The following is a 17686-nucleotide window of genomic DNA, read 5'->3' as shown; positions in this document are numbered from 1 at the left end:
TTTTGACATCACTGTTGGTTGTGGTTACAGGTGCACCTGTCCATAGATAGTCAGTCAGTCTATGCATCTCCATATATCTGACTGCACTTCACAGGTGCTGGCACATAATTATGACTCATGTTCACGAGTTGAATGACAGGATTAAAAAAAACTGTCCTGTCGCCCTGCTGTCAGAATGCAACTACAAGGACCACAATGCATTGCAGCGTAACAGTCACTATCATGACACATCTTCAACATAAGGAAAAGCTTCCTCCTTGGAAGCGTTTTATTTGCTAACCTTGGGGAGAGGTTGGCTCCTTCTTATGGTTAGCATTTTGAGAAGTGATTAAAAGGCTCCTGGCTTTGGCAAGCTGACACTGTCAGGCGCTAAATATGTGGCACAAGTGATCTACAGCTAGCTTTCTGGCTCAGGAGCTCGCTAAAAGCCAGCTTCACAAGCTAGTTGGCGCTAACGCTAGCTAACTGTGGAAACCGTATCCGTAACATTTAACGTTGGAGAGCTACGTTCATCAAAGACAGCCTTTGCAAGGAGTGACTGTTGTCCGTTTTTCATCACAAAGTAAGTAGCTAATTACTTTCTCTGACGCTGGACGTGCTACGTTGTTTGTTGTGTAAACTGCAGACGGCTAGCTAAACTTGACAGCTAAGTTAGCGTCTGATTCGAGGACTTGTAAACAGGTAGCTAATGTATGAAGTGTTTCCACAGAAATCTTTGAGACATGTATTCAGTTACAAGTAGGATTTATCTGAGCGGGTGACACACTGTTGGTCATATGTGGTGACATTTTCTGTCTTAATGTGCTGGCGTGTGAAGCGTCATCACGTGAGTTGCCACAGCACAGGAAACAAAACGTTAACACATTTTCTCCACTTACAAGATAGCTTAACGTTACTGCTGCAATTATTGTATGAATGTTTTAGGACACACTTTGACAATCAAGGGCTTTCACTCACAACGTCATCCTGTGCGGCAAGTTGTGTACTTTGTGCCTAAAACAAATGTGATGTAACTAAATCAGCAGCACTTTTAAACTGGTAATATGTATATAATTGTGTTGTGTGTATTCAGATCTCTACCTGTGCCTGCAGCAAGATTAGCGGACTTAAACAGGCAAGACAAATTGACACACAAGTGTTGAGTGAGTGTTGTAGTAAGGTGTAAGCTTATACTGTGGTGACCCACTTGGCTCACAGGCACCTGCTCTCCACTCTTTTTAATAATGGCCCTTTTATATCTATTGGACTTGATTCACTGCCAGCTTACAGAGGTGAAACACTGCTGACACTGTATTCAGGCATTTCTGTTGTTACCCACCCATAACTTGTCCTATCCATTACTTCAGTACCTCCAGTGGAAGTTGTGATACATGTATTGAACCAATCACAGTGCTGTTAGCTGTTTACATACAATTTAATTGTCTTTTTTCACCATATCGTGTACGTTTCGCTCATCTAAAACACATGTCTGATGCTTTCATATCTTATTGATAGCAACACTTTCTCAAATGTTAGGTTGGAGGCCTTATTTGCCTGAAGTGCCACAGGCTAAATAAAATGACAGCTTAGTTAGATATTAGTCTGATATTTCACTGTTACATGTAGGTAGAGATACAAGATGCTAGCAAAGAGGCACAGCAGAAACATCAGACAGGTCGGACCACATTGGCTATGTTGGCTTAAATGTTACAGTTACGGCTGAAAATAGCCGCAGGAATTATCTCTTACGCTAGAACAAACATTAAAAGCACACAATGCAGTACTTGTCAGCTGCGCTTTGTAAACACAACAGGTGCAGCAAACGATTCTGTAGAAAGATAGGTAATTGTTGAGTATAAATCCAAGGTCGTCGTCCAAGTCGACCTCCGATTGAGACTCAACTATCTTTCTCCAGAATCGCTGACGCCTGCAAACCTCTCGAACACAGCAAAAATAATGAGCAAATATGAAAATGCAGGCAGAGGGCAGACACTGCAACACACTTTTAGTCGATCATATGGCAAGATTGAGAGAGATTATTTTTGTATGTGTCTATACATTGTTTTTTTAGGTCGTCGTATACTTTTAACTCACAACTTGACTAGATTTCTCTTGCTATGACAATCATACAGTTGCCTTCATATTAAATACACTGTTTCACTTCTGCATTGATGACAATAACATCCCCTTTTCACCTGCGCAGTGCGCAGAAGCTGATGCCACACTGCTAGCAAGTCTGGTCCTCCAGAGATTATGTGACACTGGACTTTCATGACATCAGCTAATACAGCATCACCTTGATTGCCTTAGGTCCCCCTTTTTTTAATACTCCCTGAAAGCTCTCTTCCCATATTAGCCCTATGTTTTGGTCCAGATTGCACTTCCTGTACTTGCTAATTAGTTTGTCAGTAAATAAGCTGATTGCATTTATTTTGCAGTAAAAGAGGTCTGGATGATAAACTCGAAAACGACTGATGCACTAAATGAATGGCATCGATTTTAAGATGGGCCACCAGGATCGAATGAGCTTTGATGCCGATATGCCTTTTGCAGCTGTGTGCATGCTTAATAGGTTTAATGCTTTTTGTAATGAGTCCTCTGACAGTACTACTGGTATGTACTTGTGGATGATGGTCCCATTGTGAGATTAATATGCAGCTTTGAACTGGTGCAGAAAAGGTTTAAGGTTGCCACTTGATGCCATATATGCACAATATGCTGCAGCGTAAACAATTCACAAATCATCTATTTCCTCCTTGATGATATTTCATATGCTTAGTGTTAAATCAATTTGCAGTCAATATCCAGGAGTCAGTAATGTGCTTGAGGCTTGATGCTTACTGAGCCAAAACATTCTCTGTTTACATCTCTCTGTTTATATCTCTCTCTTCCTATTAAGAGCAAGTCTGTGGAGACACTGAAGTGAAATTACGGGCTACAGATGAAGATGAACGCATCCTTCCCATGGTTTCCCATGAATCTCACCTGGAGGGGGAGGGTGTTGTGAGTAAGGAGAGAAGAGGCAGAAGCACAAGGCGACTATAAACAAGAGTCATGAATCTCCATCAGGTCCTCACAGGGGCCGTCAACCCTGGAGACAATTGTTTCTCTGTAGGCAGCGTCAACAATGTGCCATTCACGGTAAGATATTTCAAGCTCTGGAAATATTTCCCTCCCAGCTATTTAGGACTCTTCTTCTTTTCTGTTGAGCTGCTTTTGAATGGAAAGGTAGAAAGCAGAGCCAGAGTACAGTATGCAAAAAGCACCGATACCATGAATTCATTGCTAAGGGTAGTGTTACCCTATGGGCTAAGAACTAGTGGTTTTATATGTCAGGTATTTTTAAGCCTCCAATACTAGTTTAAAGTACTGTTCTTGTGTGTTTCAAAGAGAAAAAACCGAGTAAGGGACATTCATTTACCACAGCCAATATGCTTTACAACTTAAAAAACATTTTACACTGTCATAAGACTTAATAGATTCAGCTAACTGATTAAAAAGATCAACAAACGGGACGCGTTAATAGCTCTGTTGATAGAGCGTGTGCAATATGTACAGAGGCTTGTCCTCGCTGCAGCCCAGAATTCAAGTCTGTCCTTCCAATCTGTCCATGATGATGATGATAATAATAATAATAGTAATAATAATAATTTAAAAAATAGGGCAAGCAACCACGACTGGATAGTCTCCCTATAACAAAAACATATTACTGCCTAAAAGACTAACTCTCATTAGTTCTCATTACATTTTAATTAAACTTGTTGTTTAATTGACGTCATTGTTGAAGATCCTGCACTATCAACAACGGCGCAGTATGAGGTCCTGGTTGTGTCAATATGATAGATAAAATTGGTAATATGATTAATATATATTGGCCCGACATCTGGATTGTTTCTGTTCTCCATAGAATCGTAAATAACAACACAGGACAACATGTGAGTTTATTCAATTATTTAATCAAGACATGGATCACCAGTTAACCTTCCTTTTCCCGGGTGACCACTAGTCGGTGGCAGACAAAATTGTATTCATTGTGCAAAAGCCCCCTGTACTTGAGGAAGCCCTTGTTTAGGTTTTAGGACTGTGCTGATATCTGAAATACGAAAACAATATTGCTGACTTCTCATGCACTGTGATCTCACAGCAAACTCTATGAGATACTACTCCCTTGCTATTCAGAGAATGGATCAATAGGAGAACTATTTCTGTCATTCTGTCCTCTTGTGAAGGAGACACAGTCACCGTGAATCACAGCTCATGTGAAGATCGCCTTCTGAGAGCCACAGAAATAGAGCATAGTCTAATCTTATCCACTTGTACTGCAGAGCTGTCATATGGTGGCATATTTGATGCAGTGACACTAACTCCAGGACAAGTGCAGCTCAAGTAACCCTTCATGCAATTCTCTCCGGGTGGATTTGAGTGTCACCTTCATCTCTTTCTGTCTCTCTGTCTCTCGATAGGCCTACGCGTCAGGGTGTGACGTGGTGATTTTGGGCAGTGACTTTGAGCGACTGCAGATCATCCCAGGGGCCAAACATGGAAACATTCAGGTCGGCTGTGTCGACTGCTCACTGCAGGGTGGACAGGTAAGACTAATGGAGAGATGTTTTGTTATGTTGGGTCCTAACCAGTGCAAACCAGGATGTTGTTCAAATAACATTGAGACGTTGCAGTTTAATGAATAATGCACCCTATTAATTACAGGCCCATAATCCCTTGAGCTTTGCACAGCACCATTTCGTACTTTTCTCCTTCCTGTTACTTCACTATATTTTATTGACCACACAATTAGGATTGGTAAAATGTGTTTTTGATCAAGTGTGGCAGGTAAGCTCAGTTAAAAATCATACTTATCTAATGAATCCAAATTAAGCTCAAATATCCACCTTCACTTGGATACATTATCTGTACCTGTTTTGCAAGGCACATCCATGGTAAGCTCTGCTGCGCAAGAGATTTGATTGGTTGTTTTAATGACACTGAGCTTCCTGTCATCAACTCTAAGTGAGGGGAATCACCCAGAAAAGCAAGCAGTGGTACAGCAGGCACCTTCACTAATGTGATGGTAAATGGACTTGCATTTATATATTGCTTGTTTTGTTGACAAGGCACTATCCAAAGCACTCCTCAATATTCCTATGCTCAGCCGCTCGCACACCACTTTTGGGGTTCAGTATCTTCCCAAAGGATACGTCAACGTTTGGCTAGGGGTTCTGAGGATCAAACCTTCTGATTTGTGGACGACCTGCTCTACCTCCTGAGCCACAGCTGCCCCTGTAATGCCACGGATAATCCCTGTAATGACCCCAAACTTGTTTACCTGGAGGCTCAAAGAAAAAGACCTGTTGTGAAGTGTTTATAAATTGTTTTTGAGACAGATACACTCTATCACTCCTCTGTACTACTCTGTAAAAATAGACTCTTAAGGAAAGACGGCATGTTTCTCATTAGAAATTATTCGCTGGAATCATACATGTCAATATAGTGTTAACTTTCCTTAAAAGTTTTCACTAAGTATATCGACTGACAGAGGCACACAACTGCGAGGACGTTGTTCTAGAAATACCAGTCTTAGCCGATTGTCTGGTACACTTTGTGAAAGAATGTGGTGTTTCGGGTTATGCCCATTTGCACAGAGGATTTAGGAGCAAGAATGAAGAAATGTGCTGCACATTTTGGTGAAGCACAGGAATTGAGTTTGGAATTCACTGTTTCTTGGTCTATGATTTAAGCAGTCCAAACTTCTCAAGTTTTAAAGGTTAAAAACTTAGATATGAAGGCAAACTTGGAGGCAAACTTGGCCACGTTTCAACTCAACACTTGCTGACCCTAGCTGACCCATTGTTAGTCCCAAGTCAGGCTGGTTTCGATTGTTCGAGTAGACTTTTCTAAAGTTTTGGACCATTTCCTATCTACTGTAACTGCAAAGCTGCAAAAGGTCAGATCTGAATCTCTGTCGTGAGGGTGTTAAATATCTGCACGGAATGTTTTTAATGATAATAACACCTGGTATTGTTTTAATTTTTGGCAGTGATTACAAGTGATTTATTCAGGATTTATATCTAAATAAAAACCTATAAATCACCACACACAAACATTCATCTTCCATTCTTCTGAAGTTTGAGAGTGCTCTTGTAACCAGTAGAAGCCAAAGCAACTCATCCTGCGTTATTAATACAGCCACAGAATTAGCAAATCATCTTAGTGTCTGACAACAAAGCTACGATCAAATTAAAAAGGCAGCATTCCAGGATTACTTCATCTGCATAAATTACTTCATAAAGTTATTAAATGCAGAAGAAATCATTGCCAGGCCATCACTTTAATCTTCGTTTATATTTAATTGGGAATGGTGGCAGCCTTGTTTTATTTATTTATTTATTTATTTATTTATTTTAAAAAGGAAAAAAAGCAGAAAGGCCTGATTTAATTCAAATGAGAAAAAAGCTATCCTTCCAATCCAACCAACCAATTCTTCACCTCCCCTCATGTGATATTTAATCCAATTCAGTAGAGCCAGAAGTATCCTCACATGCCTCCAGCATGGTCTAGCATCTGTTTAAGCATGCTCTGTTGTTATGCATGCCAGTTCCACCTCACTGCCCCTCTCTCCACTCTGTGATATTTGCAATGCTTTTAGATAACACAGCATTGTTCACACACATCCCCTGTACAGATATGTTTTGTAGAGCCTATGCACTACATTTTATGCTGTGTTGCACTAGGTTGGACTTTGCCAAAGTTTGCATTGAAGTTCATCAAGACAAATATTACAAATATATTATCAAGCACAAATATTACAATTGTTTGAACTCGGTATTAAAGTTTCTCACAATTTGAATGCCTATTTATAATTTGTTGCATCGGGCCATACTGTACACTATATCTCTGTAGGGTTCAAATGCAGAGCAACACTATGGAAACAGGCCAGGGAGAAACTTAAACTAACACTAGAAAGTAGTAACATTAAACCAACTTTTGAAAACTGCAGCCATTATCTTCAGCAACTAAAACAGCAGGTGGTCCCTAGTTAAACAGTTTCACTGGAGCTGTAAGATGTCGCAATATTCTTGCAACATAATACGATCACACAATCTCAGTTGGGGTTTTGTGAAAATCAGACCAAAGAACATTCATCATTAGAACCACAAAAAAAAGGATACTCAATGTTTTATAAGTCTTTTCTTTTTTGATACTGTTGGCTTGACTACTTTATTCCCTGGACTAGTGCTGCAATATCATTTCTTTTTTTATACAGTAGCATACTGTAGATGCGTTCTTTAAAAAAGGACATTTTCCTTATGTATCATCGTGTCATGAGCAATTGTCTGTCTAGAAAGGTTTCATGAGGCCGTGCTTGTGCATGCGATGGCTTGTGTGTCAAATAATACATGCACATTTGAACGTGTGAGTGTGTGACTCACTGCTTCACGGTATTCATTCTCTGACAGTAGGCTTATTATTTACCTTAATAGAGAGACAGCTTGTTCCAAGACCTGGACCTCATTAGGTTTGGTATTTATGGTCACTGCCACAGAAATTTCACCCATTCAGTCATGATGTCTAACATTGTGACTGGGCTCTCATGAAAAACACTTGAGCATGTAGGCTCAACCAATGCATGAATGGGAAATGTACCTTTAGTAGACAAGTCAATGTTGACTCAATACTGGGTCATTATAGGCTCAAGGTTTTAGTTTTGTTTACTCCAAATTAGGATCTTATATAAGGATTTACACTCATTATTCACTGTCTAAAGTGTAAAAATAAAAACAAGGAGTTTTCTTTCACATGAGTTTGTAGGGTGTTTAAAAAAACAACAACATACAGTTGACGATTGTGTAATGAAACATATCTTTAAAATGTGTTTACAAATTGTAATTGTACAGCAATACTAATAATTGTATAATTTGATAAAGAAATAATTTATTTTTCCTTTCTTCTGCCAACAGATTGCAGCTTCCTATGGAAGCATAGTGTGTGTCTTTGAGCCTGTTCAGCACCCGGACACAAAAGACACATCACTGACTGTGAGTAGACGTCGTTATCTTCCAGTCTGGCCATAAATGTATTCAGATCATCCTGAAAATGAGGTCTTCCTTTTTTCAGGCTGCTTGTTATTTGAAATAGAGCAGAACATTGTTTCTCAAACTCATCACAAAGTCACCAGGGAAGCACAAATATTTTTTCTTGCTTGTGCGCAAGTTTCATGGTTTGGTTTGTCAGTGCTGAACAGTCCTCTGTTGTTAGAGAAGTCAAAGACTAGTCATAAGGAGTGAAGCAGTTTTACACATCTTAAACACAACCCAGTATCTCTTTCATTGCAGAAGTTCTCAGTATAGTACAGTGGTGTAGCACAGCTGCTGTCTGTGTGGACTGATCACATGTGTGTCACATGAGAGCAGATTCACTTTTAGTTCATGTTTACAGTTGTTACTACTGATATAAAGGAAAAAAAAAAATGAGAATCTTAAGAATCTGTCCTTTTTTTTATCATTAATGTTTCTTCATAAATGTTGTCTTTCTTTTTCTGTACAGAAGGTCAACTGCCAGTGGCAGAAGACTGGTCAATTTGTATTAGATTCTATGGTTCGGAACCTGGCCTGGCACCCCACAGGTACTTTCAAACATAGAGCTCTCCTTCAGTAACATGAAAGTAACTAGTACAAATTATATAATAAGTGACATGCACGTTATCTGTCCCAAAAGAGTGAATGTGTTTTTGTGTTTACAGGCAGCACTCTCTTAACTGGCTCTAGTAGCCTCCAGTTGTGGTCTAATGTTGATGGAGTGGAAGATGAAGCTGAAGAAGAGGGAAAACAGACAGAAATGACCATAAGAGATGCTCATTCCACCTGGAGATGCATCTGGCAGAGCAAGTGAGTACAAAAACACAGTACAACATTTGCACATAATACTGCCTACCTCTGTGCCTTTTAAAGGGAGGGACCTTTCAACAATAATGTTATAGAATGCAACTTATTCTTAAACAGCTGCCTTTACTCATCATGTATTTTTTATCTGAAAAAACAAACGTATGCAGTTTTGAGTAATAAAAATACGTAATTGTAATTGTTTTGTCTGAAGGACGGCCTCTCCTGTCAGTTTAATGAAGTTCTCTCCTGATGGGGAATTCTTTGCTACTGCTGGACAGGTAAGTGACTTTTATCAGGACTTCCTAAACCTTTATGGATTTTGATGCAGAATAGTTTGTGCAAGTCTTGTTTGCATGTTTATTCACCGTGACAAATCCAAACACTGTGAACTAATGTGTAATGGTAAAGTAACTGAAAAGTACCACATACTTTTGATGTCATTTTTTTAAGGTTTACACCTCGAACCTTATGGCTTTAACTTGTAAAAGTACAACTGTATCTCCCTTTGTCTTTCTTCTTAAGGATGACTGCCTTGTAAAGGTCTGGTACAGTACAAGCAAGTGGAAGTCAGGTGTTTCCAGACTCTTCACACCTCCTGAGCCCAGTGTCGGTGTTCAGGGAGAGCTGGCCTTTTCCTTTGTCTACCTGGCCCATCCCCGCTCTGTTACCGGCTTCTCTTGGAGGAAAACCAGCAAGTACATGCCAAGGTGAGGACACTGTTAAAATAACAATTGCAGCGATGATTCATTTATTTTTCTCACTTGGTTTATTTTAGCTTAAGCTAACACAACATTCAGTTGTCATAACCTGTCTTTAAGGCCCGTTTTACTGGGTAGACAGGTATTATCTCTTTGTCTGTTTATTTAGCCACCCAACAGTATTTATAGGTTGGGTGAAAATGAAAAGGAAACAAATAAATAAATAGAAATAAAAATAGGTTAGACACTGCACAGTATTACAGTCTCTCACTGCACTGTAGCTCCTCGTTGTGCCTGCTTTGTTACAGCATTGCTAATCTTACATGACCTGTAATTGTTCTCTGACTAAAATTCTTGTGTGACACAGTTCAGCACACAGGAATATTATTTTGAATTGACTAGGAAGAGATGATTGTTACTCTTCCTGTCTGTGTTAATTTTCTGAGCTGAAAGGCAGACAGTGCAATATTAAGACAAAATTCTCACTAAGCTTATTTGCTGCTATAAATTAGGCTTCAAGCTTTGGAAACCTGCTCTATTTGTATATTCCAATTGTTTTAACCTTTCCCTTTAGGCAAATGGGTGTGTCATGCTGTGAAATCATGGCCTACATTAAGGACAAGATTAGATTCAGTCATTTCTTTATCACCTGTGCCATTATGGCTCTTGTACACCTTTTGACCTTTAACCTATATCTTTACAGGTGTTTCCCCTTTGACCTGCTGTTGAATAGTACTATCAGCTTTGGATGATGAAAAAACCCATTACTGATAGGTTCAGTGCCCTGCAGCAAACTTCCTAATCCCTTTACCATTATCCCCTCCCTCTCTCCTAACAGAGGTGCTGTGTGTAACGTTCTGCTCACCTGCTGTAAGGACAGCGTGTGCCGGCTCTGGGCAGAGACGTTGTTGCCTGGTGACAGCCTCCTGTCTGGTCACCATAACAACCACACCGGTGGTCAACACGGTGACACGCTCAGATGTGCAGGCACTTCTAAGAAAAACAACTGCAATGGGAAGACGCAAGGAAGAACAGCACAGGAAGTAAGATAATTTAATGTCGTGTTTGTTAAAGATAATTATATGCAAGTTCCCTTAAATTGAATAAAGATAAATGCCTTTTGAATGTTTAACATTCAGTGTATGTTTACTGTTTTAGTGGGATTTTGAGTCAACTTCATGGTCATTTTGGAGGCTGTAGTTTGCAATGCTGTTGAACTTTCTTGTGTTATACTGAGTGGTGTTTCTAACATTTAGTCTGCCCTCATTGATATGAATGGGGCTGACAAAATATTATAAACAATTCTCATTATAACACAATAAAATTCAACTTGCCTGTAACAATTCTAGCTTCTTCAATGTAATATAAATGTCTGTGACAGTAAACTGAATATATTTGGCTTGTGAACAAAACAAGACACTTGAGGACGTCATTTTGTGCTTTGGGAAAAACTGAAAACGGGTTTCTCCATTTTCCACAACTTATTGATCAATCGAGTAAATAATAATAACAATGAAAATAATAATCGTTAATCGCAGCCCCACAAATGTCTTGCTTTCTTTCCTTCATATTTATATATCATTGCAATAATTTGACAGTGTAACACACAGATTGAGATGGTTTGAAGAGCTGTCATCTTGACGCACCGCATCAAAAGACTTCAAGGAAGTGCTTGTTAAGGGCAACACAATTTGTTTTGGTCAGAATCAAAAGCATTATTTTTAAAGCTGTATCACAGTGTTCTCACTGTGTCTATTATGGCTACAAAATGCCATAAGAATCATGATTTTATCAATAGAGGGAAAGTAAATACCACGATTGCTTCGATCTCTAGTTTTGCTGGTGTAGAAGCCAGGCTACTGTATTTTCACTCACGCTAATGTAGGACATTAGGGTGCTGCAGAGATGAGGGAACAAGAGCAAAGGGAGGCTGAGAAAGAAGATGGGGGAAAAAAACAGAGGCTTAGTGGAGTTAAAAGGGAAAATTAATTGGCTATCAGACATGAAGATGGTTTTTGAAGCTTTGCAGGGCTTAAGACGAGCATCAGTGAAAAATATTGGCCTCCTTTCTGTAATCTGAGCAGCAACTCAAAATTCTAACTTTTGATGGTTGTTTTTCTGTTTCATTTCGCTGCTGCTTGCTCACATTTATAATGGCGGTGCCCTCTGCTTTAAGTGACTTATGTTGTCGCTGACAGCCCCACTAGGCCTCAAACATTATACCTCCATCCATTTAAATATTAACATGTAAATGGTTATGGGTCTCCCTGGCACTTACAGAGCTCAGGGCACATTAGATTACAGGAAAAATAGGTATGCAAATTTGTCTACGGTGCCTTGAGGACAGTCTGTAAGAGTACATGTGTGGAATTATTCATTACAAATCACAGACTGTGCTGGATGATCCAGGCTGTAGTCTGAGGTAACTCTCCTCCTAAACTGAATGGACAATGCTGAGAGAGCCATGTTTTAAACTCAATTTTAATATGATGCCTCAGGGTGGGATGAACAGTACAAGATTTCTAAATCAATGAAGTTAATTAAGTGTCTTGATAAGGATGCTGTTTGAGAACCTCCAGAGGAGACAGTGATATGGGATTTCTACCACAATCTAATTTTTCTACATAGATATAAAGCCATTCAAAAGTATGGTTAGCTTTGGCACATAGATACTCAAATAGTGATTTTATACACATTTGTCATCAAAATTTGACAAAGGACGACTGCCGGTGTGATGAGCACATTAATCTCAATAATACTTGGAGAAATGGCAGCCTTAGAGCTTTGGTACTGTATATTACTCATTCAGCGAAAAAAAGCTGAATTAAATCAGTGACGTTCATCATTATATTAAATGATCTCCATGAAACTAAAGATGTTCTGTCTTTCAAATTCAGGGCACTCTGTCATATGAGACTGTTGTTCCTGGTTAATCCCTTGTCGTGAGCATTCAAAGGGGCTCAAGTCTTGAACTGCATGTTGAAACAACAGAAAAAACCCAAATGACATAATTTAAGTACCAAATTAAGTTGAGGTTTCAGTGCACTTCCCTATACGCGCCTCCCTTGTTTGCTCAGCCGCTCTGCCATGCTGCCTGCTCCTCTCTGGCTCTTTTTTTAGACAAATTGGGCAGTTAAACTTGAGTGTTGTTAACATGTCAATAATACGGTGGCCCTGAAGTGCAAATCACAACGGCAAATCAGAACACAACAACAACAAAACAGAAAACACAACAACAAATTACTAAACACAACAACAAATCAAAAACCACAACAACAAATCAAAAAACACAACCACAAATCAGAAAACACAACAACAAAACAGGAAACACAACAACAAAACAGAAAACACAACAACAAATTACTAAACGCAACAACAAATCAAAAAACACAACAACAAATCAAAAAACACAACAACAAATCAAAAAACACAACCACAAATCAGAAAACACAACAACAAAACAGGAAACACAACAACAAAACAGAAAACACAACAACAAATTACTAAACGCAACAACAAATCAAAAAACACAACAACAAAACAGAAAACACAACAACAAATTACTAAACACAACAACAAAACAGAAAACACAACAACAAATTACTAAACACAACAACAAATCAAAAAACACAACAACAAAACAGAACACACAACAACAAATTACTAAACACAACAACAAATCAAAAAACACAACAACAAAAAAGAAAACACAACAACAAATCAGAAAACACAACAACAAAAAAGAAAACACAACAACAAAAAAGAAAACACAACAACAAATCAGAAAACACAACAACAAAAAAGAAAACACAACAACAAAAAAGAAAACGGCAGTGTTGTCCTTCCGGTTCAAAGGACGGACCAGTCCAATCAGCGACGATTCATGTCGCCCGAGAGTACCTACCTTTTCCGGTTTGGTTAATGTCGTGTTTTCTGATTTGTTGTTGTGTTTTCTTTTTTGTTGTTGTGTTTTCTTTTTTGTTGTGTTTTCTGATTTGTTGTTGTGTTTTCTTTTTTGTTGTTGTGTATTCTTTTTTGTTGTTGTGTTTTCTGATTTGTTGTTGTGTTTTCTTTTTTGTTGTTGTGTTTTCTTTTTTGTTGTTGTGTTTTCTGATTTGTTGTTGTGTTTTCTTTTTTGTTGTTGTGTTTTTTGATTTGTTGTTGTGTTTAGTAATTTGTTGTTGTGTTTTCTTTTTTGTTGTTGTGTTTTCTGATTTTTTGTTGTGTTTTCTTTTTTGTTGTTGTGTTTTCTGATTTGTTGTTGTGTTTTCTGTTTTGTTGTTGTGTTTAGTAATTTGTTGTTGTGTTTTCTGTTTTGTTGTTGTGTTTTTTGATTTGTTGTTGTGTTTAGTAATTTGTTGTTGTGTTTAGTAATTTGTTGTTGTGTTTTCTGTTTTGTTGTTGTGTTTTCTGATTTGTGGTTGTGTTTTTTGATTTGTTGTTGTGGTTTTTGATTTGTTGTTGTGTTTAGTAAGTTGTTGTTGTGTTTTCTGTTTTGTTGTTGTGTGTTCTGATTTGCCGTTGTGATTTGCACTTCAGGGCCACCGTACAATAATGTTGAATTGAATTCCCATCTCAAAGAGAAATACTTCTTCACAGAAGCAGAGCACTCAACTAAGGCTGGAAGGAGAGTAGTGAAGCCCTGTTAGTAAGCAGCAGTTAATTTATTCAGATCAATCTTGAAGAGCATGTTTAACCTGTATTGCTTTTTCAGCCTGAAAAGGGTAATAAGAAGTAAAAACACTTTAAATACAGTTTATTAAAGCAATATTATGTAGCAATTGGCTTTTTGTGCGATTTGGAGCCCCCCACAGTCACTGAGTGCAACATAACTGTCATAAATACAAATCCCAGGTCTGTAACAATTTGTCAGACGTAATGTAGGTGCTCACTACAAACAAAACTCATTACATCATATATATAATAATAATATTATGTGTTGAAAAGTTGTATCTTGAAGTAAACATGTATGTAACACTGTGATCCTCCCCTCTCACTGAAGTTACATAGTGCAGAAACAAGTGATGGGGGGCGGAGTGGCTGAGACGGCGACACCGTTCACCCTTTTTCAAGACACTGTACCATCAACATGATTTTGAAACTGTTATTTTAAGGTAAAATAGCTGCATAATGTTGCTTTAATTATTAACTTGAATAATTAATGTTTTTCCTCACAGTTTAATTTCCCGGAATCATTGCACGCCTCCTTTTGTCGGGTTGTGCCACAGCCCTCTCTGACTGGCTGCCTTCCTCACAATCAGAGTCGACACTACAACCACAAGAAGATCAGCAGCAACATGCCCCATGCCAACGCTCTCTGCCACTTCCACATTGCTGCAAGCATCAACCCTGCAACAGGTTAGACTCTAGCACATAAGTTTCTATAACAAACTCAGAATACTGTTGATCTTTGTAACCGGCATTGTGTTGTACAACAAACTAATTCTCCTAATTTAGTGAAGACTTTGTAGCTGCACGATGGTAAAGAAGTACTTTTTAAAGAAAAGAAAATAATGTGACACAGCTACATATAAGTTACTCCTACGCCATAGTTACTGCCAGGATTGTTAACTTGGATTGATTATAAACTGCTTGAGGTCAGAGGCCTTCACCTCTGTTTATAATGGCAAAAAATGCTGTACATTTTGTAGTTATTTATTTAACATCCAAGTGATTTTTTTGTGCCCAGTGCAAGCTGCTCAAAGTAATTGTGAGGCTTTTTCATTTTGTTCTTAGAGGGTAATCAGGGTAAAATCTTTGAGCCTTGAGGCTGGGAAGTCTTTTAGGATTGTATTTGTGTGCTTGAATTATGTTTTAGCATCCTTCAAAACATGCTCTTATTTGTGAAGGATAATTTGCTCCAGCAGACATCTTTTTGTCCTGCATGCCCCCAATCTCATGTAGTGTAAATTTCTGTCATTCTATGCCATCTTTTTGCAAACTTTGTGACATATTTTTCTGTTACTATCTTAATTGCAGACATTCCTCTGCTGCCCTCCATCTCTTCTCTGAGTGCTGTGGATGATGAGGAACCTGGAGGTCCTTTTACTGTCCACTGGCTCAACAACAAAGAGCTTCATTTCACTTTAGCCATGGAAGTCTTCTTGCAGCAGCTCCGAGGCAGCTTGGAGCAACAGAGCGAATGCTCCCAGGAAGGTACAGAAATAAATTTGGATCAGGCCATAGCACTTTATTTGAACTGTTTGTGCATATGTAGCGGGAATAACACTGTCAAGGCTAGACTAGAAGTCAGACTTTTATATATTGCATCATGCTGACTTTTCAATACTGATTTCCAGAATTTACATCAGACACTATGATTTCTCTTCCAGAGCCTGAAGATGAGGAGAACTTTGATGAAGAAGATTCTGGTAGCAGGCCAAGTGACTCCCAAGGACCTGAGGCTGTGGAGCTTCCTCTGGCAGCAGTGAAGCACCAGGTGGACGTGCTGTTAGAGGAGTGGAATAAAGGCGCGGACATGTTGTTCAGTATCCATCCCATGGACGGCTCTCTGTTAGTCTGGCATGTCGACTGGTTAGATGAATACCAGCCGGGCATGTTCAGACAAGCACAGGTATCGTCATTGTTGATATGGTTTATGTTTTTGTTTTTATAAAACAATGTAGGGTTGCTAAGTTATGATGGAAGCATTTTTTTATTTTATCTGTATCAGGAAAAAGACTTTCACATACTGTCCATTTCACTTGCAATTAAGTTTACTGACAACAAAAATGTGGAAACGCTTCACAAATTTGCGTGTCATCCTTTTGAACAGTTCCACATTTATGTTGTCAATAAACTTAATTGCAAGTGTAGTGGACACAGTGTGCGTGAGTCTTTTTCCTGATTTTGTCTGCCTTCGGTCTTCTCCTACGTTTCTGTCGACCTTAAGGTGTGCAAAACCTTTACTCTGTCTTGCAGGCTTGAAAGCAATTAATAAATCAAATGCTCTGACAAATATAAAATACAGTTGTTGCAGGCCTCTAATAAGACCATCCAATCATCTTATTCGGCCATATGAAAATATTGAATATTGACAGACTAGGAAGTTGGTGTTGCTAAAGCTATTAGCGAGCTACTGGTATAGGAATTGACGAGACAGTGCAGCCAAAATATCCCAATGCTGACATACTAGTTTGACAGCAGTGAGTACTAATAATAGGCATATTACTTGTTTACGTTCATTATGAGATATTCAGTGTTTTCACTACAACCTACAAATATTAATATTAATTTAATAATCATCCTAATGTGTATGGTCCCACTTCAGAGATTGATACAGAAATACAAAGACACAGAAATGTTATGATGGGAAACTACAGTAAAGCAAATATTACTTTATAATTTCATGAACACTATGAACTAAGAAGACTTTCCTTTGGTCACTCTTTCAAATGACTTGTTTGTATTCACCATTTCACAAAGTGCTTCTTGGGGAGAGTATTAATTTGTCATCTCAATAAGGTTGTGAATCATTCTGACAGCTGTGATGGCCTAGCTCCTATTCTAATGGCTTTTCATCCAGCCATTTAGACAATTACCTTCTAATTATGTGTGACTTCAAAATCAAATTCAAAAGTCCCCCTGATGCATTTTTATTAACGGTGAAATAATGAGAACCTTGTGAAATGGCAGTTTGCCAGTCAGGCGAGGCAGCTAAAAGAATCCCTGGTTTCATTGACATTCAGGTTGATTAGGCCTGGCTGGTTTAATTAGAGGAAACAGACAGGATCCTAGTATTATTATTAGCATAAGTATTGTTGAACATTATTCTTTTTTACATATATGAAGTGGTAAGTGAAGAGAAGCCTGAATCCCTCGAGTCTCCATCAATGATACAGTTAATTTTAGAAAGTCAGTTTTCAAATTCTGAATGAAGAATAGTGGAACTTCAGCCTTTTTGTTTTAAGCTGAAGTGACTTCCTGATCTTCGAATGCTTATTTCAAGCTTAAATAAAGTTACTTGATTGACTGAGTCTATGGCCTTGAAATAATATTGTGAGATTTTTAGCTCATGGTGATAGACAATGAATATCTCAATATGGTGAACTCTCTTCAAAAGCACTTTATGAATACCAGGACTGAGTGATCACATCCAATATCACTATTTTGTTTTTTTTTTGACCAGAT

At 38.4% G+C, this 17686-nt stretch overlaps 1 protein-coding gene across 3 annotated transcripts in view; it reads left to right on the top strand.

Annotated features, from left to right (window-relative positions):
• The first annotated feature begins 237 nt into the window (after nt 1-237).
• dmxl1 (Dmx like 1) overlaps nt 238-17686 on the top strand; it is a 57825-nt gene continuing 40376 nt past the window's right edge. For 2 of the 3 annotated variants that reach the window (XM_084360107.1, XM_084360105.1), the window contains exons 1-12: nt 238-562; nt 2879-3120; nt 4443-4568; nt 7935-8012; nt 8521-8599; nt 8717-8861; nt 9070-9136; nt 9381-9565; nt 10395-10599; nt 14734-14914; nt 15536-15712; nt 15889-16130. In XM_084360107.1, the coding sequence (XP_084216233.1) occupies nt 3034-3120; nt 4443-4568; nt 7935-8012; nt 8521-8599; nt 8717-8861; nt 9070-9136; nt 9381-9565; nt 10395-10599; nt 14734-14914; nt 15536-15712; nt 15889-16130 (1572 nt within the window). In that variant the 5' untranslated portion in view covers nt 238-562; nt 2879-3033. The remainder of the gene's footprint in view (nt 563-2878; nt 3121-4442; nt 4569-7934; nt 8013-8520; nt 8600-8716; nt 8862-9069; nt 9137-9380; nt 9566-10394; nt 10600-14733; nt 14915-15535; nt 15713-15888; nt 16131-17686) is intronic. The other variant, XM_084360106.1, reaches the window with a different exon arrangement.

The sequence above is a fragment of the Pagrus pagrus genome (genome assembly GCF_965226575.1).
Source record: "Pagrus pagrus genome assembly, chromosome: 8".
Taxonomy (NCBI): Eukaryota; Metazoa; Chordata; class Actinopteri; order Spariformes; family Sparidae; genus Pagrus; species Pagrus pagrus.
This window is presented reverse-complemented; position numbering and strand designations above follow the sequence as displayed.